The 26,055-nt window shown below is 56.5% G+C and overlaps 2 protein-coding genes across 7 annotated transcripts in view; one reads left to right on the forward strand and one right to left on the reverse strand.

The window, feature by feature from the left end:
* EPN2 (epsin 2) overlaps nt 1-8,974 on the forward strand; it is an 85,058-nt gene extending 76,084 nt beyond the window's left edge. For all 4 annotated transcript variants that reach the window (XM_055305108.1, XM_055305105.1, XM_055305106.1 and 1 more), the window contains 4 exons: nt 1,343-1,516; nt 2,080-2,166; nt 4,139-4,354; nt 6,095-8,974. In XM_055305108.1, the coding sequence (XP_055161083.1) occupies nt 1,343-1,516; nt 2,080-2,166; nt 4,139-4,354; nt 6,095-6,393 (776 nt within the window). In that variant the 3' untranslated portion in view covers nt 6,394-8,974. The remainder of the gene's footprint in view (nt 1-1,342; nt 1,517-2,079; nt 2,167-4,138; nt 4,355-6,094) is intronic.
* Nucleotides 8,975-11,587: 2,613 nt separating this feature from the next.
* On the reverse strand, nt 11,588-25,797 carry B9D1 (B9 domain containing 1). 3 transcript variants are annotated; one of them, XR_008661956.1, is made up of 8 exons: nt 25,624-25,797; nt 23,859-23,927; nt 21,670-21,781; nt 17,292-17,388; nt 16,320-16,382; nt 13,877-13,944; nt 13,368-13,569; nt 11,588-13,258 (listed from the first exon to the last, which is right to left on the reverse strand). XR_008661956.1 is itself a non-coding variant. In XM_055306476.1 (7 exons), the coding sequence occupies exons 1-7, from the start codon at nt 25,684-25,686 to the stop codon at nt 13,427-13,429; spliced, it is 615 nt and encodes a 204-aa protein (XP_055162451.1). In that variant the 5' UTR covers nt 25,687-25,797; the 3' UTR covers nt 13,257-13,426. The 3 variants fall into 3 exon arrangements, 2 of the variants coding, with proteins under 2 accessions (XP_055162451.1, XP_055162453.1); XM_055306476.1 differs by having other exon boundaries at nt 13,257-13,569; XM_055306478.1 differs by lacking the exons at nt 11,588-13,258; nt 13,368-13,569 and adding an exon at nt 13,578-13,679.
* Nucleotides 25,798-26,055: the final 258 nt, after the last annotated feature.

The raw sequence follows: 26,055 nt of genomic DNA on the forward strand, positions 1-26,055 counted from the left end.
CACTGGTACGAGTACACTCGGACATGAGAACAAGAAAGCAGTGCAACTAAGCCAGTGCCTTCAGCAGACTAATTAATCAGTTGTGGTTCCTCCCCCTCGCCAGAGTGGAATGTTCTATGGCAGTAAAACGGAACAAGTTTAAGCTGCATATCAACATGGGCGAAATCTCCCAGAAGAGGCTGAACAAAGGCAGTCACAAAGACTTTGTACAATGTTTCCATTTGTATAAAGTTAGAAAGTAGGCATAGCTGATGGATAGGTTAAGTAAAGGCACCTCTGCAGGGTAGAACTAGAAGAAAGATCCAAGGAAGGGCTAACACAAAAGTCACAAAGATTGGGGTGAGGGTTGCCACGGGGGAGGCACTCCTCCCTGAAAGGCAGCGGTGGCTTTTAAACATTGGCCGTGTCACTCCACTCAAAGGTGAGACATGGTACATGTGTGTGTATGCTTGCACCCATGTCTAGGTGATGGAGAATAGAAGGTCTCCACGGTAGGATTGACGCCTTACATTAGGTGCGCTCAGTTATTTTCCTTTTAAAATGTGCCAGTTGTGAGCCTCTAAATTGATTTGTCACTCCCCGTTTGAAAACATTGGCTAGGCACATAGGCATTTGTTTACCGTTCCTCTTCACATTGTCCTCATCTGTTTTATTCACCTTCTTTCTAAGAAGTTCTTTTTTTTTTTTAATTTTTTTTTTCTTTATTTATGATAGTCACAGAGAGAGAGAGAGAGGCAGAGGGAGAAGCAGGCTCCATGCACCGGGAGCCTGACGTGGGATTCGATCCTGGGTCTCCAGGATCACGCCCTGGGCCAAAGGCAGGCGCCAAACCGCTGCGCCACCCAGGGATCCCTATTCACCTTCTTTCTAAAGCAAAAACCACTCAAAGCAGGTGGGGACAGGGCGTGGCCGGGGCCTGCAGCTAGAGCGTCAGATGCCTGGGCAGGGCTCACTCTGCGGAGCCCTGTGGACTCTGGGGAGCCCTGTGGACTCTGGGGAAGGTGGACTTGAACTTAGCTCTGGGAGTTCCGTGGGAGACTGAGTGGCAGGCACTCGGGGAAGGGTTTCAGCTGCATAAACATCTCCACTGTTTGCTGTTGGTATCTTTCCAGCAGGCTGTGCCCAGCACACTCCCCAGGGTGGGAACCTTCGGTGGCTGTCAGCCCTGGACCTCAGTTCTGTCCAACTTTGCTGGCCTGGGACTGCACCCTTAGGGTGGTTGCCTGTCCTGATGTGGGGCAGACCCTGATGTGGCTCACGTGGCCTAGTGTCCTTTCCTTTCTCACCCCAGCTGGCCAGACCTTTCTGAGGACATAGCTGAGCCTACCCTGCCTTCCTACAGGTGCCAAGCCAGCTGCCTCTGTCGACCCATGGGGCGTGCCCACTGGCACCAGCACACACTCCGTCCCCAAGGGCTCAGACCCCTGGGCGGCCCCGCAGCAGCCTGCACCCAGTGCCGGGAAAACAGCGGATGCTTGGGCTGCAGCCTCAGCTGCCAAGCCCGTCTCAGCCTCTGGTGAGACTTTGTGCAGGCTCTGGGAGCCACTTGGGGTGCACTGCTTTCCCCTTTCCTGGCTCCTTGGCATGGGACCTGTGGGTTTGTCTGCACTTGCTACCCTTGTCACCTGCAGCCTTTGTCTGCAAACCCCCCTCCATCCCACCCCACCCCACCCCGATGCCATAAGCCCACCGTAAAGGGCGAGCTCATGGACGTTCTCAGCCCCTGCGCTTTTGTCCACAGGGAGCTTCCTGAGGGGGCCTGGGCAGGCAACCTTCTTGGTGGTACTTCCAGTAGCTTCCTACAGGCTCTGTCCAAGCCCCCAAACCTGGCTCAGAAGTCTCTCCACCATCAGCCCCTCCTTCAGTTTGGGGGGGAGCTGATGGGAGCAGCGACACACAAACGCTCCCAGACCACCAGTGACCCCATGTTGCCCTCTGGCTGTCCGTTCTCCCCCATGAGCAGGTGTAGAGATCTCTCCCCTGCCTGCTGCCAGCACACCCCTAGGATTTAGCCTGGGAGTCAGAATCACGGGTACGTCGTGGTGCATGCACACTCACCAGCCTCTTATGTTCACCCAGGGGCCTTTGATCTGTTCAGTAATTTGAATGGTACAATTAAAGATGACTTTTCTGAATTTGACAACCTCCGAACTTCAAAAAAACCAGGTAGGTGAAGGTGGTTGTAGTTTCCATGATGTTCTGTTTGTTACTGCAGTCCAGTTATTGTAGAAATAACCTGCTTTCAAAACCTATCAACTTCATGCATTTTCTTTGTGTTTTGATCTTGGGAGCTGTAAGTGGCCGATGGCAGTAATTCACACATCAGCAGTGAAATGTCAGGGGGTTGAGTTTTTCTTTCATCCTCTCCTAGTGTTGGGCCTGTGCTTCCGGTCTCATTCACCTATGTCTCGGTCCCGCCCCTAGGCCCCACGTCCTCTGCACAAGCCCCCCACCCCACCCCCTGCAACACCCCGGCGTGGGGCCCACCGTCCTCCTGCCAACTTCCCACAGTGCCGATTTTCAGAGACAGTCCCAGCTCTGGGCCCGGATAGGGCATCTCTGCCCTACTTAATCACCCCAGGTTGTGGCTCCCACCCAGCCCTTATCAGGGCCCTGGCCCATTGTCCCCAGGCTGGCAGGGCATCAGGGTGGGGTGCAGAGTGATAGGGTGGGGAGGGGGCCGAGGCCAGAGCCACACCTCCCAGCCACATAGAGCAACTTCTCTCCTTTCTCTTTCCTCTCTCTGCTTCTCCTTGTGCCCCCCATTCTCCATCCGCCCTCCCGCCTCCTCCCACCGTGTCCCCCAGCGGCAGCTACAGGCCTGGCTGGCCTCTGTCTAAGGTACGAGCAGCCTGGCACCCCTGACCGCCCCTTGGCCCCCTCTCTGCTCAGGGGACCAGAGGCAGCCTAGAACATGCTGCTTCGTTGGGGGGAAGGGGGGAGTGTCTTTCTTTTGCTGCATTGAAAAGACAAAATTCCATGCATCTCCTCGGCAGACCAAAGTGCAGCCTACTTGTCCTTGCCTGCCCGCGTGTACCTCAGCGAGAAGGCAGTGTGGCCTTGTTACATGGACATCTTGTTGTGCACTTGCAAAATCGTTGCCTCCAATCCTAAAGCTGTTCCATTGTAGAAAATGCAGAAAAGCTTATGGAAGAAAACAGAACCCCTCTATAATCCTACCTACCCCCTCTGCCCTCCACTGTGTTTCCTTCCAGCATTTTTTCTGAGCTCTGTTTACACGGCCTTCTTCTTCTTCTTTTTTTTTTTTTTTGGGGTCCAGCTGGTACTAGCATTGGATCCTGCCTCCCTCCCTCCCCTTTGCGGAATAACGGGTTGAAAACATTTTCTCGTGTTGTTAAAAATGCTTTAGAACCTATTCTGTAGCAATACTTACTCGTATTGCTCAGCAGTCACCATTTTGCTCTTTACCCTCGGGGAGGACATTTTAGGTTGATTGCGGGTTTTGCTGAAGTACATAACGCTGTGATGAACATCCTTTTGTGTTTGAGTTCCCGTTCACATTTCACATCATTTCCTGAGACTGGATTCCTAGAAATGGCATTATCCAGTGGAGAGTATGACCATTTTTAAGAACCCATAACCCCGCTGCCATGTCGCAAAGCAACCCCTCTCCCCAGCCTGTCTCAGTACATCCTCTGTTGGCTGAATTTTTAAAAATAATTTGCTTTCTTCTCTATCAAGAAATTCATGTTCATTGTAGAAAATTGACGGTGAAAACCCATGCAAAACATGAAATGCCCATGCCTGGCTTGCAACCACAAATAACATCCTAATGTTTTTGGAGGATTGTGCAGTATGCACCGTTTTGTCGGTCGCTGTTCACCTGATGTTGTGATAATGGCCCTCTTTCATCATGAGGCCTTATGTCCCTGCACTCTGAGTTTGGTTACATGAACAGGGGTTCTGTAAGCTGCCCCTGTGTCTGACTGTCCCTGGTCGGGTCTGTCGGAGACAGCACTGCAATGAACATCTCCATCTTCCGCGTGGCCACCTGGCTCCCCCCACAATGTCTGTGTCTTGCTCGGGATGCTCCTGGGGTTGGTGGCATTGGATGTGGCAGTCTTGGTGGCCCCCCCCCCCCATACTCACTGTGCTCCCCTGTGTCCTTGTCTTGTAGCCGAGGCAGTGGCCTCTCCACCATCCCAAAACAATGGAACTACGAGCCCGGACCCCTTTGAGTGCCAGCCCCTGCCCGCTGCCTCAAGCAAGCCCAGCAGCGCCCGGAAAACACCTGAGTCCTTCCTGGGCCCCAACGCGGCCCTGGTGAACCTGGACTCGCTGGTGACCAGGCCAGCCCCACCGGCCCAATCCCTCAACCCTTTTCTAGCACCAGGTATGCTCTCGCTGGGGGGGTCCCTCTGCTTGTCGGCCCCCTTCCTGAGAATGGGTCTGGGGGGTGGGCCCCAGGCCCTGACCTCTCCTCCACCTCTGGGGGAGCTCTACCTGTGGGACACAGAGCCACCACCCTCGGAGCCATGCCCGGAATTCCTAGGCCTCTCTGGGGCCTCAGGGGGCGGAGCGTGCATGCCAGTGTGTAGTTAGGGGGTTGGGCGGAATAGCCCTCCTCTCAGTTGAGAGCACGGAGCAGAAGCTGCCCCTGACTTGGTCCCATGGCCAGGGAGACCCTCCAGCGAGCGCCACTTCTCGGTCAGCTGCAGAGGGCGGTGACGGGTGAGGGAGAACCAGACTTTGCTGCCCAACGTTCCCCTGTTGGGGGGCCATTTCCCAGGGACCCATGGACCCTCACTTAGGCCATCTGAGGTGCTGGATTCTGCCTTTCTGGGGGGCCCCGCCCTCTTACCCCCATATCCCTGCTCCCTGCTGTGGGTTCTGTCTACAGGCCTGCTCTCCGCCCTCGGGCCTACTCTCCGCCCTCGGGCCTGCTCTCCACCCTCAAAGTCTCCATGGGGGCTACAGGACAGCCCCCAGCCCTGCTTCCGTGTCCAAGGCCCTGCCCTCCCTTGTGTGCCCTCCCAGGGTGCTCACACCCTCAGAGGCGCCGAGCTCCTCACCCTGCATGTGCTGCTCCCCCTGCCTGGAGTGCCCACCATCCGCTCTTCCAGTGGGCGGTCATGGTCATGCTCAGCACCCAGCCCAGCTCCCTCTAGGGAGCTTCCCCTACCCCGGTAGGCCAGCAGGGCCTCAGGCTCCCCAAGGGCCAGCCTCTGTCCTATTCAGGGTGTTCAGTTTGAGACCCTCCCCCAGAAAGCGGGATCTGAGGCCCGGCACCACAGCCCCTCAGAGGACCCTGTAGAGAAGGACCCCAGGACTGAGAAGAGCTGAGGGTGGGGGCCCCTGGGCTCCTGCTACCTCTGAGCGTGCTGGGCTCTGGCAGGGTAATGAGAGAGGCTGGTGCGGGAAGGCCGGCTGTGCCCCCGCAGGGCCTGCCCCCCTCCCCCACCCCGGGGTGCGGTGGTAACAGGGAGCACCTCTTGGCCCTGGCCATGGGGGGCTCCTCAGCAGGCAGCCGTTGTGCTCAAGGGCCGGGCTGCTTGGGAGACACAGTGCTGGCAGCTCTCGGGTGTTTTGGCAGAGTACCAGCAGACGTTTTCTCTAAAAGCTGGGGAGAGGCTTTATGATGCGTGATAAATTCTGGAAGCACTGAATAAGATCAAGCTGCATCTGCTTCTTGACTGCAGGGCTTCTCAGAGCCTTTATTACGCCACCCCTTGGGTCCCAGGGTCCAGTGTGGAGACTGCCACTCCCAAGCCTCTCACTGAGGTTTCCACCTGCCCCTTTGCACTTCTCTTTCCCAGACACCTGTGGTCACAGAGCTTGGCAAACACAGTAAGGGAGCGGTGGCAGCTGTTTGTTGCTGAGGGAGTCCTGGGGTGCTGGCTCTGAGCAGGCATGTTCCTGGCACTGCCATATTCAGGCTCTGTGACTCCACACGAGTCACTTGGCTTCTCACGGCCTTAGTCTCCTCATCCAGACATTGTAGATTCAGGGAGTGGGTGTATGTGCCATGTGTTGGTTGGCACTGCCCTGAGCTTCTCCAGCCCTTCGACTTGTGGGGGGGGTGGGCAGGGTATCTTTCTGACTGTACCCATTACCCCTCCTGGTCTCTCCCCAGGTGCAGCTGTGCCCTCGGCCCCCGTCAACCCCTTCCAGGTAAACCAGCCCCAGCCATTGACGCTGAACCAGCTGCGAGGGAGCCCAATCCTGGGGACCAGTGCGTCCTTTGGGCCGAGCCCAGGTGTGGAGCCCATGGCGGTGGCCTCCATGACCTCCTCAGCCCCACACCCGACTCTGGGGGCCGGCGCTTCCTCCCTGACGCCGCTGGGCGCCCCCTCGATGAACATGGTGGGCAGCGTGGGCATTCCTCCCTCGGCATCTCAGGCCACCAGCGCGACCAACCCCTTCCTTCTCTAGTGCCCAGGACTGGGACCCACCGCAGAGTGAATGCCCAGAGCATCTGTGCCTGAGGATGCTGAGCAGGGACTCGATTGTGGAATGGTGTGCGAGAGTGTGTGTGGGGGGGTGTTAGAGCTTTCCAGTTCCGGCTTCCTGATCAAAGGGTTGTCTTCATAGCCCCGACCCTCAGACTCAAACGGCGGCAAACCTGCTGGATGTCAGACATGGCACATGGGGTTCCGCACCTTCTGAGGCTGCCCGCCTGCCCATCCCCAGCCCACAGCCCTCGGGAGGGGCCCGACCCGGCTGCCTCCCTGCTGCCTCCCAGGCGCGGGGTCCTGATCCTGGAGATGGGTTAGCTCTCTGGAGCCTTAGACGAGGAAGGGGGTGGAGGCAGGAGTTGTCAGCGTCACCAGTGTCGCCTTCACCCTGGCCGCCTCAGCCTGAGGGCCTCTGGGACACCGCCTGGCCCAGGCCTCAGGACGGCCGCCCTGTCTCTGCGCTCCCAACCCCCCCCCCCCCCCCCAGCGCTAGCAGCACCCCAGGCAGTCCCGGGTGTGGACAGAATGAAGCACCGGCGCCACGAGACACTGACCTTTAGGGGAAGTGGTTGTGCATATTTTATTTTTCTTTGACTCGTGTGTGAGTTCAAAGTAAACACCACCGTGAAACAACTCTTGAATTAAATCCACTAGAGCAAGCTTTAAACTAATCTGAGCATAACCCTGCCACGTGGCTCTATGCTTGTATACGTTTGCACATATTTTGTTTAGTACAGTTTCATATTTGAGTTTGCAGAATTATCTAATAGTCTTTTTTTGGCTAATATTTTTATAACGTGGTTCTTATTTAACTGTCTAGTTTTGATAGAATTTACCAGGTCTGGCTGAATTAAGATATTGGCACATGTCATGTTAGTGGTTTAAACCCTCTTATTTATGGTTTTTAACTCTAAGGAAATTTAAATAGGAAGAGACAAAAAAAAATGCCTTATGGAAAAAACTAAAGCAAATTCTTTATAGGGAAAAATACGGGATTTTGGTTACACAGAAAAGATGATGTATATTTAAAACAACAACAACAAAACCTACAACAGCAACAAAAAGTCTCAGCCTCTAGTTGCCTTTTCCTTTCTTTTATTCTCTTTTTTGGTGACTTACCAAACTGATTGACCTGCAATCTTTTGGGCTAGATCCTGAAAGAGGCTATTTTTCTTACTGCTACACCAACATCAAGTTAAAGGAAAAAAACCCTAATGTATGAATGTGACTCACCAGTTTTTATCAGCTAATTTCCCTTTTGTAACTGAAGGCATGCACAGATCAACAAGGACTTCCATTGACAGTGGAAATTTGAAACGGAAGAGGCATCTTGACCCTTGTGTGTCTGTGATCTCCTCTGTCTTAATCCGCACTCAGGGTAAGGATGGGGATGGCATGGTGTGACGGCAGGCGTTGTGGGGGGCACCGGCTCCCTGGGGCTGGCCTCCAGGCCGCGAGGGTGAACGACCAGGGCTGGCCCTGACCCACTCACCTGCTAACTCCAGACACACACTGCAGACTTAAAAATAATCAGCTCTTATTTTGGAGAGGAAAAAAAAAAAGTCATTCTCACACAATAGATTTTTAACAAACATGCACTAATATTACCTCCTTCCCAATTTCCTGCTTTCCTTGCCCCACTCACCACTAGGAGAAAAAGTATGAAGTCATGAAATAAAGACCAGAAAAGATGTGCTTCTCCCCAGGGAAGGGACCCCTCCCCTCGCCGCCTACCCCAGCCCCCCTATCCTCCTCCGGTGAGTTTGCTGGCCTGCGTTCCAGTCTTGCTTTCCACTGTGGACTTCTCTACCCCGACTCCAAGGGCAGCTGACCCCTGGGTGTGCCTCCACTCTCCCCGGTTCCGGGAGGGGATCTGACCCTGAGCAGGGCGTAGGAGCACCAAGAGGCCAGGAGGTGAGCAGGCCGAGTCAGAACAGCCTTCCCCAGCCACTCCTGTCCCCCATCTCTAAAAGCTCCCCCATGCTGCGGCCCTAGGAGCCACCCTGGAACTCCTGGCCAGCCACCCCTCTGCCAGAGCCGGGGAGCTGGTGCTGGGCTGTGGGCTCCAGCCCACTCCAGCCTCTTCCCACCCGGGGAGGGTGGAGACAGGGAAGGGCCCACAGGTTGCTCCCCTGGGAGGCACTTATACTCATGGTGCAACCTGGACCCCTTCCCAGGCCAGTAGACCACACCTGATGACTTGGTCAGGGATTCTTCTGTAACAGCCAAGAACCCTTCCTGATTTGACTTTGAGGCCCCAACATTCTAGCCACGGGGCCGCCCAGGCCCCAGAAGACCCCTCCCCGCCCCACCCAGTCCCCCGGCACAGGCCCGTCCCCGGCGCCTTGTCCCTGTTGCCTGCTGCACTGATCATGAAGCCACCGGCCTCTGCCACGCGTGTAGTACACATGCCATCACACTCCCTCCTGATGGGCGCTGTGTGAGGGGGTGTCACCCAGCCGTTTTCTCAGTCTCAGGGGCCGGTGGCTGGTTTTGAACTTGTGTTGACTATTGATACTTATTTACTGTACAAATATAATTTATCATTTGTATCATCATGCGGTTTCTGGCTGTGTCCTTTCCTTGCCCCCACCTGCATGCACGGGAGACGGGCGATCGGGAGCTGCTCCTGGTGCCCGCATGAGCCCCTGTATGTTGGGGAAGGAGACAGGCCAGGAGGCAGCCCTCGGGACACCACGACAGGCAGTCTGCGAGGGCGTTGGTGGGTGTCCTTGGGATCCTGCCATCAGAGGACACAGTGGCTGAGGGCAGGGATGGAAGAGGCGTTCCCATTGCAGGTGGATGTCTGGCCCAGGCTAGGGCCTGGCAGAGATCTGCTCCGGGGCAGCCCCACACACCCATCTCTCTGCTGAAGGCCTGGAGGCCCGGTGTCCGCTCAGGGAGCAGGACTTGGCCCGGGGCCCGGGGAGGGTTTGCCAGAGTTGGGGCAGTGGGCAGCGCCGGTTTCCAGACACGTGCTGTTACGCTGCCTTAACAAACCACCTGTCCGTGGCTTAACGATACCCGTTTACGTCTCACAAAGTCTGGTACCTCCTTGGGCTGCTCTCCACCGTGACGACTCCACCTGTGATCTACGTGGCCATCGGGTGGCCATGGAAGGGAATGAGCGAGCAGAGTGAGGAGGGGGGCGGTTTGTAGGGACCTAGCAGTGGCTCCTCCCTGTGGAGGAGCAGGGGTTTGGGAAATGCAGGCTTCCTTTGTGCCCTGGGGGACAGGAAGTGGGTCAGGTTACCACATGGCTGGGCTCTGTCACTACTGGCCTTCTGGTCACCAAACACTGATTTCAGTCCACACAGAGCATATCCCTTCCCCAAGGGGAGGCACCCTAGGGTCGCTTACAGAATCACAAGAGGTCACGGATGGTGGTGGTTTTAGGTGACAGCGTTTGGAGCTGTTTGTTACATGGTGGTAGGTAACAGGCACACACATAAGATTCTTCCCCAGAGGCAAGCCCGCCTTAGTTCCTTGCCGCCTTACCCCCGTGCTTTCAGCCCACTGGCAGCTGCTGCTGGGGCCTATTTGGGATAATGGTGGGAGCCTGATTCTTAACCAGGTGGTTGAGTTGCTTGGCCCCGTGTTAAGTTTTCCTGGGACTTCAGTGCTCACAGCATGTTTCCTTCTTACCTCTTCCCATTTGACTTCAAGAAGACATTTCCTTTTTCCAACCTTTCTATTTCTGTCCTTTCTGCGTGCAAACAGGCCTTTTCCTTCCTGAGCTCACAGCTTTACTGTGCTAGCTTCTCAAATGCAGCCGACAGTGCCTCCCACCCCACGCATCCTATTACCTACCCCTGCCTGCTCCTGGAGCTGGTTCAGCAGGCACAGAACCTGCCTCCCACGTCAGCACGAGTGTCTTATCTAGTTTTACGCTCACCTAATAGAGCTGTCCTGCTGTCCAGCCTTTTATCTGTACTCTTCCTGCCTGTCACCCAACTGTACGCCACATACACTTGGTTTGGGTTTTGGTTATACTGGAAACCCACTCCTGATTGCAGTTCCCCTGTCAAGACTCAAATAGGCTCTGCAGAAACAACCCCCAAACTCTCTGTGGGAGAATGCAATAAAAGTTGCTCACAAAATGCCCAGTGGGGACGCTCCTGGCAGCTCAGTGACCCAGGCTCCTCCCTGCCATGTTCCGTCTTCACACCGTGGCCTCCAGGGAGCCAAGGGGAAGGATGGAAGGATCACCCAAGGGAGGTTTTGCGTGGACCAGGCCTAGAAGTGCTGAGCATCCTTTCAACCCCCTTTCTTTGGCCAGAACCACTCCCAGGGACCCATGTGTATGCAAGGGGTCTGGGGAATGGAGTCTTCTCGTGAGCCCAAGAGAAAAGATGATGTGCTGAGCACACAGCGTCGTCTCCGTGGAGGACAGAATGGACAGTGAGGGGAGAACCGTCCTTGGCGGACGGCCCCAGATCTCCGCCCTGGAAGCTCCCCGCTTCCTGGGCACAGAATGCCCTCAGCCTCCCAAGTTTCTAGACTTCCCCTGCCTTGACTGGCTGAGGCATGAGGCAGCCTTCTGAAGTGACGGTAGCTTTCCAGACTGGGTGTCGGGCACCTGTTGGTCGAAACTCTGCTCGTGGCACACTGGAGATGTATGCAGTTCTGTCCGTGTCAGTGTTGACACCTACAAATACGGAACTCTAGCCGCGGGCAGGCGTGCGGAACTGTGCAGGAGGAGGTGTAGTGATGGCTGGCATTTATCTTGAAATACACTAAAAACAGGCCAGGTGGAAGCAGGGACAAGAACACAAGTCCGGGCAGATGGCAGGTGTGGAATTGGGGCGGCTGGCGTCCAGCTGGTCACGGTGACCTCATTTCAACTTTTCTGTGTTTAAACATTTTCAGAAGAAAACGATCAAACTGCACTGTGGAACAGAACAGGAAGAGGGTGAAGCGCTCTGTCAAGGTGCTGGCAGTCCGGTCCCTGCGACCTGGCACCAGGCCTGTCAGGATGGGTTTCTGGGCAAGGAAACCTGAGAGTACCTTGAGGGCCCAGTGTCTCCTAAGACCTTAGGTGGGACCACAGTGTCTCTTGGGGCTGGACATGACAGTGGAACAGAGGAAGCCCTTGCTTTTTTAAAGAAATTTTATTTTTTTATTGTTTTAAAATATTTTATATATTTTTTCACGAGGGACAGAGGGGCAAAGGGAGAAACGGGCTCCCTGATGCAGGACTCGATCCCAGGACCCTGGGATCATGACCTGAGCCAAAGGCAGAGGCCCAACCACTGAGCCCTAGGTGCCCCAAGAAATTTTATTTTTTATTTTTTTTTAAAGATTTTATTTATTCACGATAGTCACACACAGAGAGACAGAGGCAGAGACAGAGGCAGAGGGAGAAACAGGCTCCATGCAGGGAGCCCGACGTGGGACCCGATCCCGGGTCTCCAGGATCACGCCCTGGGCCAAAGGCAGGTGCCAAACCGCTGCGCCACCCAGGGATCCCAAATTTTATTTTTTAAAAGTAATCCCAAGCCCCAGCATGGGCCTCAAACTCACACCCCCCCCCAGATGAAAAGTTGCACACCCCACCCACTGAGCCAGCCAGGCACCCCTCTAGGATGGTTTCTGTTTCCCCATGAGCCCTTCTGCTGAGGGTGATGGCTACTGGACACATGAAGAGGAAAGACACAGGGAGTGGAGCTTCTCTAAGATGCCAGCGGAGCTGGCGGAGGAGCGATGGGTCTGCGTGTGGCTGTGGGGGAGCCCTGGCTGCAGACTGAGCAAGGCAGGCCTGGGGCTGGCTGCAGTGACAATACCCCAGTCAACTGCTCCCTGTCACAGGGTGAAGCAGATGGAGGGACACAAGGCCCAGCAGTGGAGGGTGTGGGATGAAGGTACTTGTGATGACCCTCGTGAACTCTAAATTGGGCTGGGAGGAAAGGGTTGGAGGGATGATGGGCAGCCCACAGGGTGGGGGGGGGGGCTTGCAGGACCAGGCCACGAAAGACTCCTGGCTGTGGACCACAGGAAGACCCACAGGGCAGGGAGGGTGATGCTGCTTGGGTGCGGATCTTGGAGACCCGGCCATCACCGGGGATGAGAGGTAGGCACTGAGATGGGTGGCTGCTGAGGGGTCAGGCCAAGGGCACTAGGGAGGTGGTGAGGAAGAGGGTAGTTGAGGGCGGGCTCCTCTGCATGGACGAGCACAGGGTGTCAGGAGGGCTGGAGACAAAGCCCAAGGGCAAGGGAGGTGGCAGCCAGCCCGGGTGTCCCAGAAGCGAGGAATGCTGGTGAGGGGCAGGGGGCTGCATGTGTCACCCGGGGCCGCAGGGACACGGCTGGGCCAGCAGAGCCCCTGCTGAGGAGGGCTGCGAGGGCCAGTGTGGCTCTCAGCACAGCAGAGGCAGAGGGCACCAACCATTCCGAGGAGGGAGTTAGAATTACAGGACCAGACCACGGGTCCCAGAGCACACGGGGCATGGGGGGGCCGCGACGGGGGGCCCGAGCAGCACAGAGTCCCGGGGCTGTGGGGATCTGCGTGGGGAGGACTCAGCTCAGCGGGACTCCTGCTGTGAGACCAGAAGGCTCGGGTGCCGGCAGCTTCGGGCCTCTGGGAGGACTTCCACCCTGTCCTCGGGGCTACAGGCCTGGGGGCCAGCAGGGGACAGGCTGGGCCCCCCTGCAGCTCCTGTCGCCAAGGAGGAGCATGTGTGGCTGGAAGAAAGGCCACATGGCCGACAGTGGTGGAGCCAGGCCTGAACCAGACTCACATCCCAGTTGGGCCATCATGTGGCTCTCGGGGCAGCCGTGTCCCCTGAGCAATGCAGGGATGGGGGCAGTGCCAGATGGAGAGGCGGCGGCTCCAGGCCTGGGTTCTGTGAAAAGGTGATGCTTTATTATCAAAATCCGCCCCAGCCCCCCTGAGGCTGCACGTCAAGCACATGGATCTGTGGCCGGCTCTCCGGAAGGACAGCCCTGTGTCACCTGAGAGCCGCGGGGCCGTATGCAGTGGTGGTGGTGGTGGCCGTGGCCGGTGTGTGCCTTCACCGGGGGAGGCCCTGTGGTGGGCTGGGCCCTGGGGCGCCCTGCGTGTTGGGAGGCCCAGTGTCGTAGCCCAGCTTCCTCATGTCCTTGGTCACCACATTGAAGAGGAGAGTGACAAAGCCCTGGGAGTGGACGCGGGTCACTGGGGAGAGGACGCCAGCCATCAGCCAGGCTGCTATGGGGATGGCTCAGCCTCCATGGTCTCTCCTGCCTGGCCCACACCCCCCACCAGGAAGTACGGGGGGGCCGCACCTGGACAGACAGTGGGGTGAGGGGGTGTGGGGGGTAGGAGGGTGAGTGCTGCTCCACCGAGAGGCCTGGGGCTGCTCCCACAGTCCGCCCAAGTGCCTGGCTGTTCCTTGGCTTGCATCCTGTCCCTCCCGGGCTCCAGCTTGCCCATGGCAGGGACAGGGGTTGGGGAGGGTGATGGTGAGGAGACCAAGCCTTACCTTCCCGGCCTTCCCCCTGAGCCACCACCTTGGGGTCTGTGTACTCGGGCCGCCGTCCCATGAACCAGCTGGTTAGACAGGAGAACCTGGGTGAGCAGATCCTCGACCTGGCTGTCCCTCACACCCGAGACCTGGGCTCCCTCCTGGCTTTAGAAACCAGCAGCTCTCCTCCACCCCTGCCCCAGGGCTGGGTCCTGGGCCGAACCTTCCCACGCCAGCTCCCCCTGCCGTGTGTGGCATCACGGAGGCCCGGCAGGCTTCTACTAGGCCTGTGCTGTTCTCGGCCCCCCCGTCACAATCACCCACATCTTTGAGGGAGATGTGGGGCTGGGGGCACAGAGGGGACAGTGGCTGGGTGCGGGCAGTGTGAACCACCCCCCCGCTCCCCGTCCTCCCAGGGAAGGAGGGCCCTGTCCTGGAGTTCAGCATTGGCATCCTTGGGGTGGGTAGAGAGGTCAGCGGTCAGCTCTGTGCTCTCCACTTCCCTCTCCATAGTGTGGAATCCAGGACAAGTCACTTGCCACCTCCAAATCCCTGAACCCCAGTTCCTCTCATGTGTACCCAACGGTACTGAGCTCACGGGGCTCCCGGTGAAGGCACTTGGTCAACTACCAGGTGAAACATCAATCCTACCATTTACAGTTCTCACTCTGAGATTCATGATCCTCTGACCCACAGTCACAGGGGAGGGCTGTGGCACTGGGGGCCCCAACAGGCCCACTGTCAACCTGCCCCTCCCAGGGGCCCACACTCTGTAACCACCCCCCTTTCAGAGGCTAAGGGCAGTGCGGGCACTTGCCTGAGGCCACAGGCAGCCAGAGCCAGGGCAGCTCCTTCTGGAGCAGCAGCCTCGCCTCCAGCGCACCCACTCGAGCTGGAAACAATCTAGGTGCACATTCCTGGCTGGGTGGGCCCGGCAGACTCGGGTGTGCACCCGTCCAGGGGAGGCCGGGAAGGCAGCTGCGGGCAGGGGGCTCCCCGTGGGCACAGAGGCCCCTCTGTGGTCTATGGAGGTCCCTGCAGTTCAAGAGCAGGCTCTGCCCTGTCTTCTTCTAAAGCGGCCGACCTGGGAGGGCTGGCAGGGCAAGGCCACCCTCCCAATGAGTGCCTGGCACCCTCCCCAACCAGGAGGCCCTCGGCTCCACGCTGGAATCTCCCCTTGGCTCAGGCCACCCTGAGCCGCCCCTGGTCCCTCGCTGAGCCCTCCAACGAGGGTACCAGTGCCCACTGGTGCTGCCCAGGGGTGGGGTTCTGGCCCCGGTCTGTACTGGACAAAGCAGTGACTGTCCCCTGCTGTCTGCAGGCTGCATGGACAGCCACTAAGGAGGCTCACCTCCAGAGACAGAGGGGGATTGGAAGCTAGGGTTCCAGTCAGGTCGGGGTGGCGGGCCACCACCTCTCTGCCTCAGTTTCTCCATCCAAGGAGTGGAGCTCTCCAAGTCACGGGCATAGGAAGCAGTCACTGTGAGCCAGGCACCCCACAGGTTCTGCCCCGGCCAGCACAGCGGTATGGGCTAAAGCCCCAAACCCTCCCGTACCCACTGATGGGCACAGCCCCGTTTTCCTAACGGCCCAGCGGGGTGGGTGTTGTCCCCTCAAGCTGACACTGGCTCAAGGCACCTTCCCATTACGCTGGCCTCTGGAGGGGCTTCTGGGGGTGGTGGGATTCCCCCCCTTCCAGTCCTCAGAACTCAGGCTTCCTGGGCCAAGGCCCAATGTGGTCCCTGTGCCCAGCAGACCCCTGAGCCTCACTCCAACACCTTGGGTGGTCCTCCACTTGCCCACATCCAGCTGTGAGCAGAGGGCCCATTCCTGGATGACCACATGAGGAGCAGTGGTGGCTTGCAGCCGAGCCAAGCTGACAGGAGCTTCTGTACCCAACCTTGGGACAGCCAGCCAGCCAGGGCCGGGCTGGCGGGCCCTTTAAGCTCAGACTTGGATGTGGTAAGGGGCAAGAGGCTCCCTGCCTCCCTGGGGTCTCCCCACCTTCGCCTTGCTTGCCATCCCTTGGGCCTTGCATGTGATGCTTGCAAAGCCTGGAATGTTCCTTCCCCAGATTGCCCACACTGGCCCTCACTTCAGCTCGAGTTTCTGCTCAGATGTGAAGCATTTTCAAACAGATGGAAATTGCCCGTCAGGATTATTATTACAGTTCTGTTTGGCTCTTATTGCCGTATCCTCCTGTGTCCCACCTCTTTAATATCCTATTATGTGACAGGCTTGTCCCCATCTGACAAGACTATTGGCTCTGACGCCAAGGTCGGTAACAGGACATAGGGTAAAGGTGTGCAGCCTCCAACAGCGGCTGAAGGGAGCCCTGTGGCCCTGAGAAGCCCCATAGCACCCGTGTCCACGTGTCCCCAAAGACAGTGGCTGGAAGATCCCACAGGGTGACCCGGCGAATATGCCATTGCTCTGCAATGGTGACGTGCAGAAAACTCACCTCGTAAACTTTTGCAGCTTAGATGTGGATTCTGGGACAAACATGGGGATGGTCCTTTTGTGCCTGAAACAAATGTTCTCATGGACAGATGTGCTGAGTAGCAGGAGAGAGCTGGAACTTCCCGAGACTCCAGCTAGCAGGAGCACTCAATCAGGCAGGGCCAAGTCCGAGCCAAGGACAGCCTCCCAGGCAGGAGTGCTGTGTGCAGGGGGTGAGGTGGAGGAAACCGGGCCCACCTCGCACAGCCCAGAGTTCGGGGGAGTCTAGTGGCTTTTAAAGGGTCTGGAGGATGCTGAGGTGTCCAAATCCTCTACCATCTGTGATGTGGGCAAAGTCCCTGACCATTCCCTGGACTACTTCCCCCCCTCCCCCAAGTGCGGCCACCTGCCCCCATCTGCCCTCAGAGCCTGGAGTCCCGCCCCTCCCCGCCCCAGCCCTCCTCTCCACTCGCCTTCCCTCACATCTTGCACTTTCCATCTCAGCAACAATACTCAGGGCATCTGGCTGTTCCTCCATCTCCCTCCACCTTCTCCAGACAAACTCCTGACCTCTGTGCCCCAGATACCCTGTGTCTACACTGGTGACTGTGCTTCGCACAAGACAGCCGCATCTCTCCATCTGTGGGGGCTCCAAAGGAAGGGCCCAGGTGGTCACATAGGATGCCAGCAGGGCTGGGCACACAGGGACACTGGGGGGGGGGGCTCGTGGGACAGAGCCGGGGAGACACAAGAGGAGCAGACTGAGCATCTGAACCATAATCGCAGACCACCTATGCACTCTGCAGCTGGACCCAGTGCTCCCTCCTGGGGCCTCTGACACCCCCCCACCCAGCCTGCCCCCCAAGCCAAGCTGCCCAGGCCCCTGGGGACCACAGTGCACTCCCAGCCCCGCTGGGGGTGCCCTGATCCTAAGCCAGATGGCCCAGCAAGGGCTGGACTGTGGCCCAGGGGCCAGGTCAGAGCCACCACCTACCTGCCGGGTGAGAAAGGCACGTGCACTGCCCCGTAGCCTCGGACCACATCATTCCCAAACACATCTGGTCCATACACACTGAGCACGATCTGTGGCCCTTGGGAAAAACAAGACAGGGGGTCAGCAGGTGGGGAAACTTGGGGGAAGGCAGGGTACAGAACAGGGATGGCCTAGGGGCAGTGGGCTGCACAAGGGGCAGGGGTGGAGTGGGACACCCCCCTTCTCCCTGGAGGGCTTCTGCTGATCCAGAATCTGGGGAGGTGGGTGGGGACAGCAGTGGGGGGCACATCCTGCCAGCTAGGCCCCCTGCTCAGCCCGGATGCCCAGGGAGTCACAGGGCCAGGATGCTGTGCTGATCCTGTACCTTGACAAATGCAGGGAGTACCCCCAAGGGCACTCTGCTCCTCTATTCAAGGCACAGGGACCCAGCTGGGAAGTGAGCAAAGGGCCACCTCTTGGGAGCCTCCTTTCTGATGGGGTGGGGAGGGGGTCAGTTTCCAGCGCCTACTGCATGGGCTTGTGGGCCAGAGCGGCTGACTTCGGGGTTCTGTGGGAGAGGTCAGAGGGGAAGACAGACCTCCCATGCACTTTCCCTTAAGTTATCACACCAATCGCACGCATTCCCTGTAAACACTGAGGTACATCAGGTCCTTTCCTCTGGGTCAGTATATTAGTCCTCTGAGCATAGGGGAGAAACCACTTCCCGGGTGACAGGTGAGGCGGGGGAGGCCCAGGAAGCCATCCTGCCAGGCTGACCCTGCGGTCTAGGACAAGCCTCAGGCAATCACCTCCCCTCCCAGCCTCCTGGTTCCCTCCCCCCTAAGACCTGGAGATTAGCGACTGCTGCAGAGGGGGTGCTCAGCAAGTGTCAGGGACAATAGGTGTGTGTCCTTCCCATCACTCCCCCTCCCCCAGAGGCAGCCACTGTTTTGACTTGATGAAAGCACTGCTTTTAACGCTTCCCTGCCAAAGAATGCATCCCAAACACAGATTTGGTTTTATCCTTTTTAAAGGAAAGATTTTATGTATTTAATTTTGAGAGTGAGAAAGAGCAAGTGAGCTAGCAGGGGGAAGGGCAGAGGGAGAGGGAGAGAATCCCAAGCAGACTCCACACTGATTGTGGAGCCCAATGCGGGGCTTGGTCTCAGGACCCTGAGATCATGACAGCAGACACTTAAGCTAATGAGCCACCTAGGTGCTCTGGTTTTACCTATTGAAAAAAAAAAAAACTTTATACAGATGGAATCATACAGTCTGTGTATTGGTATCCAGCTTCTTTAGTTCAATATGTTTGGGAGATTCATTCGAATTGTGTTGTGTACGAGATGTCACTTTTTTTTCAGTGCTAGAGAACATGCTAGCTATGGACAGACCACGAGGACATGGTTCACTCCTGTGCCGATGGACATGTGGGTAGTTTCTCCTTGGGGGGCCCCTGCATGGTGAGACTATGAGCTCTCTGCCGCTCTGCTGAAGCTCTTGCCCCATGTGTGCACATGTTTCTGCTGGGCATGCCTATCCACACAGGGTATGCATACATTTGGTCTGAAAACAGAACATGGAGCTCTCTTCCAAAGGGCTCAGGGGGCGCCTGGGTGGGCTCAGTCAGTTAAGTGTCTGCCTTTGGCTCAGGTCATGATCTCAGGGTCCTGGGATTGAGCCCCATATCTGGCTCTGCACTTAGCACTGACTCTGCTTGTCCCTCTCCCTCTGCTCTTCTGCTCTCAAAAAAAAAAAAAAAAAAAGTCCTCCTTTACTTGATATCATGGCTCTAGTTTTCTATGCTCTCTTCCTAAAGTTTTCCTGCCATCCACCTGGAACTGACTTTGGTGGATGTATGGTACAAAGCAGGGCTTAAGTTTCATGTCCTGTGCATATCCCGTGGTCCCAACACCGTTTATCAACAGGATCCGCTTTCCCTTCCTGCCTCCCAGTGCCCTTTCTCAGGAATCACCTGTCTACACAGGCTTAGGTCTGGCTCAGAGCTCTCTCTGGATCATTTGCCTATCCTTGGACCTAAACTACACTGTCTTCGTTATTCTGCTTTATAACTCATCTGAAGTTCGATATGTAGTACAAGTTACATTTTGATATTATTGTGAAGAATTTCTTTTTAAAATATCACTTTTAGGGGCACCTGGGGGCAGTCCCTGCTCAGCGGGGAGCCTGCTTCTCCCTCTGCCCCTCACCCTATTCGTGCTCTCTCTCAAATAAATGAAATCTTAAAAATAAAATACCATTTTGAATCACTTTTTATGGACAAGAGAATACATATCCTATTCATTTTTATACAAAAAGCCACTGGTTTTTTACTATTTCATATCGGGCATTCATGCCAATTTATTATTTCTAGTAACTTATCTGTAGGTTATTCTGCAAATTTGACACACATAATGCCACCTATGAAAAGCAACAGTTTTATTCTTCCTAATTCCTATGCTTTTGTTTGTGGTGGCGGCGACAAGGAAATCTTTCACCATTTCACTTAGAAAAGGTGATGTTTGCTCTAAGTTTTTTGTAGACAGTCTTTATCCAATTAAGAAAGTCTCTTTCTACGAGTGCCTGGGTGGCGCAGTTGGTTGGGGTCCAACTCTTAATCTCAGCTTAGGTCTTGATCTTGGGGTTATAAGGCCCTGAGTTAAAAAATAAAAAAGTTTCCTCTATTCCTAGTTTTCTAAGTGTTTATCATGGATAGATGTTGAGTTTTATCATGGTTGCTTCATTAAGGGGATGATTATGACTTGCCTTCTTTTAAAGCACTGAATCACGTTGGTTGATTTCAAATATTATATAAGCTTTGTACCTCTGGAATAAACCATTCTTGTTCCATCCCTTTTACACCCTGTTAGATGTGGCTTATGATTATTTAGTTTGGGGGGTTTTGCAACCATGTTCCAAGGTCTGGAATGATCCGGAGCTGGGCTGCTCCCACTTCTCCCTTCCTCCCAGGGTGCAGCAAGCACTTCAAGGTCTTGGACCATTTTCCTGATTCTTGTGCCTCGAGCCCAGAGCAGCTGTCAAAAGTCTCGATCAACCTCTGGATCACCTCTGGTGGAGTCAGCTAATTCTCCAAGGGGCAATGTGAGTGAGATCACATCTCTAGATTTGTTTTCTCCTAGATCTTGGCTGGGGAAATCTCCAATACTTTGCTGGCTCTCTGATGCCTGCAAATAGTTGTGTTTGTTTTCACTTTTTATTTTTGAATATTTTATTTATTTATTTGAGAAAGAGTGAGAGCCAGAGAGATCACAGAGTGTGGGGAGGAGGAAGCAACAGACTCACCGCTGAGCAGAGAGCCCAATGTGGGGCTCAATCCCAGAATTGAGATCGTGACCTGAGCTGGAGGCAAATGCTTAACTGATTGAGCCATCCAGGTGCCCGTGTTTTCACTTTTTAATACTATATTCGCCTCTCCTAGGCTTCCTCAGCAGCAGGAGACTGGGCCATAATCTAGTCCTGCTCCAGGAAACCTACAGAAGCATTCTTACTTGTGGATAATGACAAGATGGCAGTCTCAGCCCAGGAGGACCTCCAGGCAGCCCCTGTTCCAGACCCCCCACACCCAGTAAGCCTAGGCCCCAAACTACATGCCGCAGAAAGGTCCAGACTATGAAATCAGATGGACCTGAAATCCAATCCATGCTCAGCTACTAGATAGAAGACCAAAGGCAAGCGATGTCACTTTTTTTGCATCAGTTTCCTGATGTGGAAAAAGAAACCAAGAGCAATCTATCCACCACATAGGATTAGGAAGCTAGGATAAGAGCACATGGGGTGAGTATTCACAGCCCCTCTGGAGCTAACCCAGGCCTTTACATGCAGTAGGCGCTTATTAAGTAAGAGTGAATGGTAACTACCAGGCAAGACACACAGTAAACACTGCAAGCAAGGAGGGTTCTGGGGAGGAGATCAGAGATGGCAGAGGGAACAGCACAAACCAAAACTCAGAGAGGTGGCTCAGGGGTGTGCACAGGAGGTGCACGTGGCTTTGGTTTGGCTGGAGCACAACACGTAATGGCAGGTTGAGGGCCACCAGGGTCAGGCCTGCCGGCTGGACTACAACATCCCAAACCCAGGCTCTGCCTTCCCCTGGCACAGAGGCTGGAGCCTCACCTGACACCCCCTGAGCTTCCTAAAGGTCAGTTCCACCACCAGTCCATGAGCTGGGGTGAGGGTGGTGGGTGGACATGGGAAGAAATGGCCAGGTGACAAGAGAGCACATGATGATGCTGGTACACAAGGGCCCAGGAATTGGGCAGAGAAGAGCTGAGAGTGGACAGGGGCGGTAGGATAAGGCCCAGCTGGCCCTGGGGGTGCCTCCCCGACCTGGTCCCTGCTGGGGCGGTGGGGGAGGAGGGGGAAGGCCCTGCAGACTCACAGCCATAAGGGTTGGTGCTTTTAAAGGTGACATCGATGGGGAAGTTCCACACCAGCGCTCGCCGCACATCTTGGCTCTTGGATGTGATCTGTGAGATGCCCTCCTCCAGACCCTGTGAGGACAGTGACTGTGACACCTGCTGCTGGCGCTCCAGCTGCCACACCCCTGCCCTTACCTTGGTGGCCAGGTGGGAGGGCTGGTTTTCTCCCTGTCTTCTGGCAACACACCGTCTTCCGCATGACGGGGACTCAGAGCTAATGGAGCAGCTCCTGGGTGTCTCCAGCTTTTATTTGGAGCCAGACGACCTGGAGAGCTGCCTGGGCGCGGGTTCTGGAGTTCCCGTCCCCTCAGCTGAGGAACTGGCCCCGGCAGGTTGTTCCCTCTTCCAGCACAGGTTCCCCAGACCCTTCACATCGGAGCCTGTGTGCCTACGATTCTATCAAGAAACTGTGCCAACTTGGCTTCTTCCTTCACCCGCCAACCCAGTTGGAGCTCCCCTGCTGAGCAAACTCCTTGATCAAGCCGTCCATACTCACTGGCTCCAACAGCACCAGTGACCCCAGCGTTGCTCTTTCTGTGGACAGTTCTCTGTCCTCAGTTTACCTGACTCTACAGCAGCACTGGACACAGCTGGTGGCTTTCTGACGCACTCCCCCTGGGTGGATTCTGGGACACCATATGTCTGACTTTGGGTCTTTCCTCCTCACAGCGGTGGGGGCGGGGGCTCTCAATGTTGCTGTCACCACTTCCTCCTTCATGTGGAAGCGTCATGGGGCTGATTCCTAAACCTGCATCCCCAGTCTGGTCCCCATCTCGGGCCTCCAGGGCAGCATGGCCCCACCTCCACTGCTGACCCTGCACCTCCCCCTGGGTATCTGGGGGGAAACCTCAACCTCAACACATGCCAGGCTGAGCTCTGGAAAGTTCTCCCATAACTGCTCTACCCAGTCTTCTCACCGAATGGCAGCTCTGATCCCAAGTGCCCAGGCTAAAAAGCTTGGTGTTATTCTTAACTCTTTTCTCTCACACCCCGCATCTGTCCAGGAGGGAACCCTGTTGTTTCCATCTTCAAAATATACTGGAAATTCAACTGCCTGTCACCCCCACCCCACCCATGGCTGCGCCTTGTCTGCGCGCTGTCTTCACTCCTCTGTTTCTGGTAACAATCCTTGGTCTCTATGCTTTGGCCCTTGCTTCCCATCTACTCTGAACACAGAAGCCAGGATGCTATGGAACACACAAGGCGGGTCACTTTGTCTCTGTCCCAGACTGAGGGGGTTCCATGTCTGAGTGAGGCCGTGGTTCTTTTACTGACTCACTGTGTCCTACAAGGCCTGTCCCATCCTCAACCCCCCTGCTCCATCTCCAACCACTCTCATCCCTGCTCATGCTCTTCACTGGCTACACAGGCCTCCTCCCTGTGCCTTGGGCATGCTGGGCACGCCAGGCACGCAGCACACTCCCACCTCAGGGCCTGTGCACCTCTGCCCTTTCTTGTTGTTGTTGTTGTTTACCTCTGCCCTTTCTGCCTGCACAGTTCTCCCTACGGACCTCCATGTGGCTTGTTCCCTTCCTGCCTTCACCCTTTACCCAAAGTTACCATCTCAGGGAGGCCTTCCCTGGCCACCTTACCTAGACTCCAGTTTCTCTCTACCCTCCATTCCTCCCTTCCTGACTTTACTCTGTCCCCGGCACTTTTTCCTAGAACATATTAGAACATCAGTACTTATTGTCTACCTTGCCCCATGAAACTGGGACTCTGGCCTGGCTGTCTGTGGAGACAGATCGCTCTGAGGCCGGTCTTGCAAGCAGAGCTTCTATTCGGCCTCTTGACTTCCCAGAGTCCTCCTCATGGGCCAGGAGAGGGACAGAGGACCTACCGCCCAGATACTTCCAGGCTGGCCCTCGGGGGCCTGTGCTGCCCACACATTCCTCTTTGCTGCCAAGTGCAAGTTCCCAGGACAGGGTGTGTGAGTGACCGCAGCTTTGATCAGGAGCCTGAAGGTGGCTGCATTCTCTGCTCCAACTTTACCAGGAACAAAGTCATGTTTGGAACCCCCTGAGCTCGGTGTCTACCTCTCAACAGTTTCTGAACTGGAAGATGAAGGGGTATGGCGGACATCGACACCTTCAGAAACCCCATTAGGCATGGAGGCTGTGAGGGAGGGAGGCCCAAGAGCCCAGCTTACCGCCGTGGGGGCCCAGTCCTGGCCGTACACAAAGCAGTACTTGCAGTAGAGATCATCATACTCAGGAAACTGTAGGAAGAAGCACACGCAGGTTCTGTTTACAGGGATTGGGGGGGGGGGGCAGGCACCGCGGTGGCTAGCTAAGGGCAGCCAATAGGGATGCTGGCACTGGGTGCCTGGGGTAGAGTCTAAGAGACAGCCGGGGATGGGGACACGGAGTTCAGTGGAAGGGTTGGGGCCTGAGATGTGGGAGTCCAAGGGACAGTCCCAGGCTGCGACCACCCTTGAGCCTTTGCCCAGGCTCCACCTTGTCTGACATGCCCTTCCCATTCCTTTTTTTTTTTTTAAAAGATTTTATTTATTTATTCATGACAGACAGAGAGAGAGAGAGAGAGAGAGAGAGAGAGGCAAAGACACAGGCAGAGGGAGAGGCAGGCTCCATGCAGGGAGCCCAACATGGGACTCAATCCCAGGTCTCTAGGATCACGCCCTGGGCCGAAGGCAGGCGCTAAACCGCTGAGCCACCGGGGCTGCCCTGCCCGTCCCATTCCTCCATCTGGCAAACTCCCTTTCATCCTTCAAAACGTTCTAAGGTCCACCCCACCCCCAGCTCTGTCAGCCCCTGGTCCTTCCCTCCACCAAAGCTTTGATGCCTGACAGAAATAACTGTCAACCCTGTTTGACTGTGAAGAGGGAACAAGTGCAATGAGCTTTCTGTGTCCCCCAGAGCCTGGCACAAGGGGGTATAGAAGAGATCTAGGGAACATTGCCAAAGTGAAAGGATGCTACCAGGACATGAAGTATACACAGGGCTGGAGCTCAAAGCCTGGAGAGAGGGAGGGACCCAGAACTGAGCAGGAGGCACAGTGGGAGTGGCATGGGTGCTGACAGAGCAGAGAGGCATGATCCAGCCCAGCCAAGGGCCCCTAATGGGACAGAACAGAAGAAGGGAAGGCAGTCTTGGACGCTAGGCCAGGGGCAGGGGCAGGTGGACAGGGTGGGAACACGGGAGCATTATCCCGATGAAACAGGGAGGCAAGAGAGACCTAGTAAGAGGTCCTGGCAGAGCTCTGCCCAACCATCTCACTTAATCCCCACAATACAATAAATACCATCTTCCAACAGCCTGGAAGGGTAACGAACCAATGTTTTGGTGTCAGGCAGACCTGGGTTCAAATTTCAGCTTTGCCACTCCCTGTGGGCAAGTGTTCCCATCTGTAGAATGGGGATGCTAGTAACACCCACTTCACAGGGTTGTGGTGAGGGCTGAATGCGCAGTGCTGGGCACCGAGTCCGGCACACGGCGAATTCGTGGTGCACTTATATACACATAAATACGACAAATGGGTCTCCCCAAGTGTAGGCGACGGAGAGCAGCGTCCGCGTGGGTCAGACCCGACAGACCCTCCCCGGACCTCTCCACCACCCCCGTCGTTGGCGCACATTCACCAGATCGCCTCCATTCTAACCCAAAAGCAAGGACCTCAGGGTTCAGAGTGCAGAGCGCTGGGGGGCCGAGGCCCAGCAACCCGGGCGAGTCTCCGCTCCTCCCCTTACACCCGCGTTAGGCTCCTGCCCGGGACTCAGCGGAGCGGACACAAGCAGAACCAGGGCTCACAGGCCTGGTCTCTCAAACGCTGGTTCCCCTCCCCCGCCTGACCGGACAGACGCGCCTCTCCCGGGCCACGCAGCAGCCCGGGAGGTGGCGGGACGGGCCCCCGCGGGTGACTGGGGGGAGGGCGGGCGGGGGTCCCCGGCCGCTCACCTGGGCGCTCTCCACCTGCCCGTTGACCATGAGTAGGAAGACGCTGGGGCCCGCGGCCGCCATGGCAGGGCTGGGGGCGCAGGAAACGACTCCCGCGGCGCGCGGGGCTGCTAAGAGGTGCCGGGTTGCCCTGGAAACCGACGGCGTGGCGCGTGGGACACATTTCGTGGGAAGGCACCTTCGCGAAAGAAAGCACGGGTGCGGCAGTGCGCAAGCGCAGCCGGCGGTCGGGGGCGGGGCTGGGGGCGGAGCTCCGCAGCCCCAGCCCTCTCCGGGGAAGCTGGAACGGTCCGCCGGCGGTGTAGAACCTAGCCGCGCCGCCCGATCGGGCCACACCCGCAGGGTCGTGTGTCCACTCTGCGCCGGCCGCGCCCGCCCCGAAGGGCGGAGGCGCGCCCTGACTCCGGCCGGCCGGAGGCCAAGTGGGGCCGG

Source organism: Nyctereutes procyonoides, unplaced genomic scaffold, assembly GCF_905146905.1.
Source record: "Nyctereutes procyonoides isolate TBG_1078 unplaced genomic scaffold, NYPRO_anot_genome, whole genome shotgun sequence".
Classification (NCBI taxonomy): Eukaryota; Metazoa; Chordata; class Mammalia; order Carnivora; family Canidae; genus Nyctereutes; species Nyctereutes procyonoides.

Bases quoted from the DNA above. Each gene is read 5' to 3' on its own strand.
- B9D1 (XM_055306476.1), bottom strand. From the start codon at position 25,686: ATGGCGGCCGCGGGCCCCAGCGTCTTCCTACTCATGGTCAACGGGCAG. The intron at 23,928-25,623 runs GTGAGCGGCCGG...TTCTTCCTACAG, and splicing joins GGCAGGTGGAGAGCGCCCAG to TTTCCTGAGTATGATGATCT. The intron at 16,383-17,291 runs GTAGGTGGTGGC...CATTTGTTTCAG, and splicing joins GTGCCTTTCTCACCCGGCAG to GCACAAAAGGACCATCCCCA.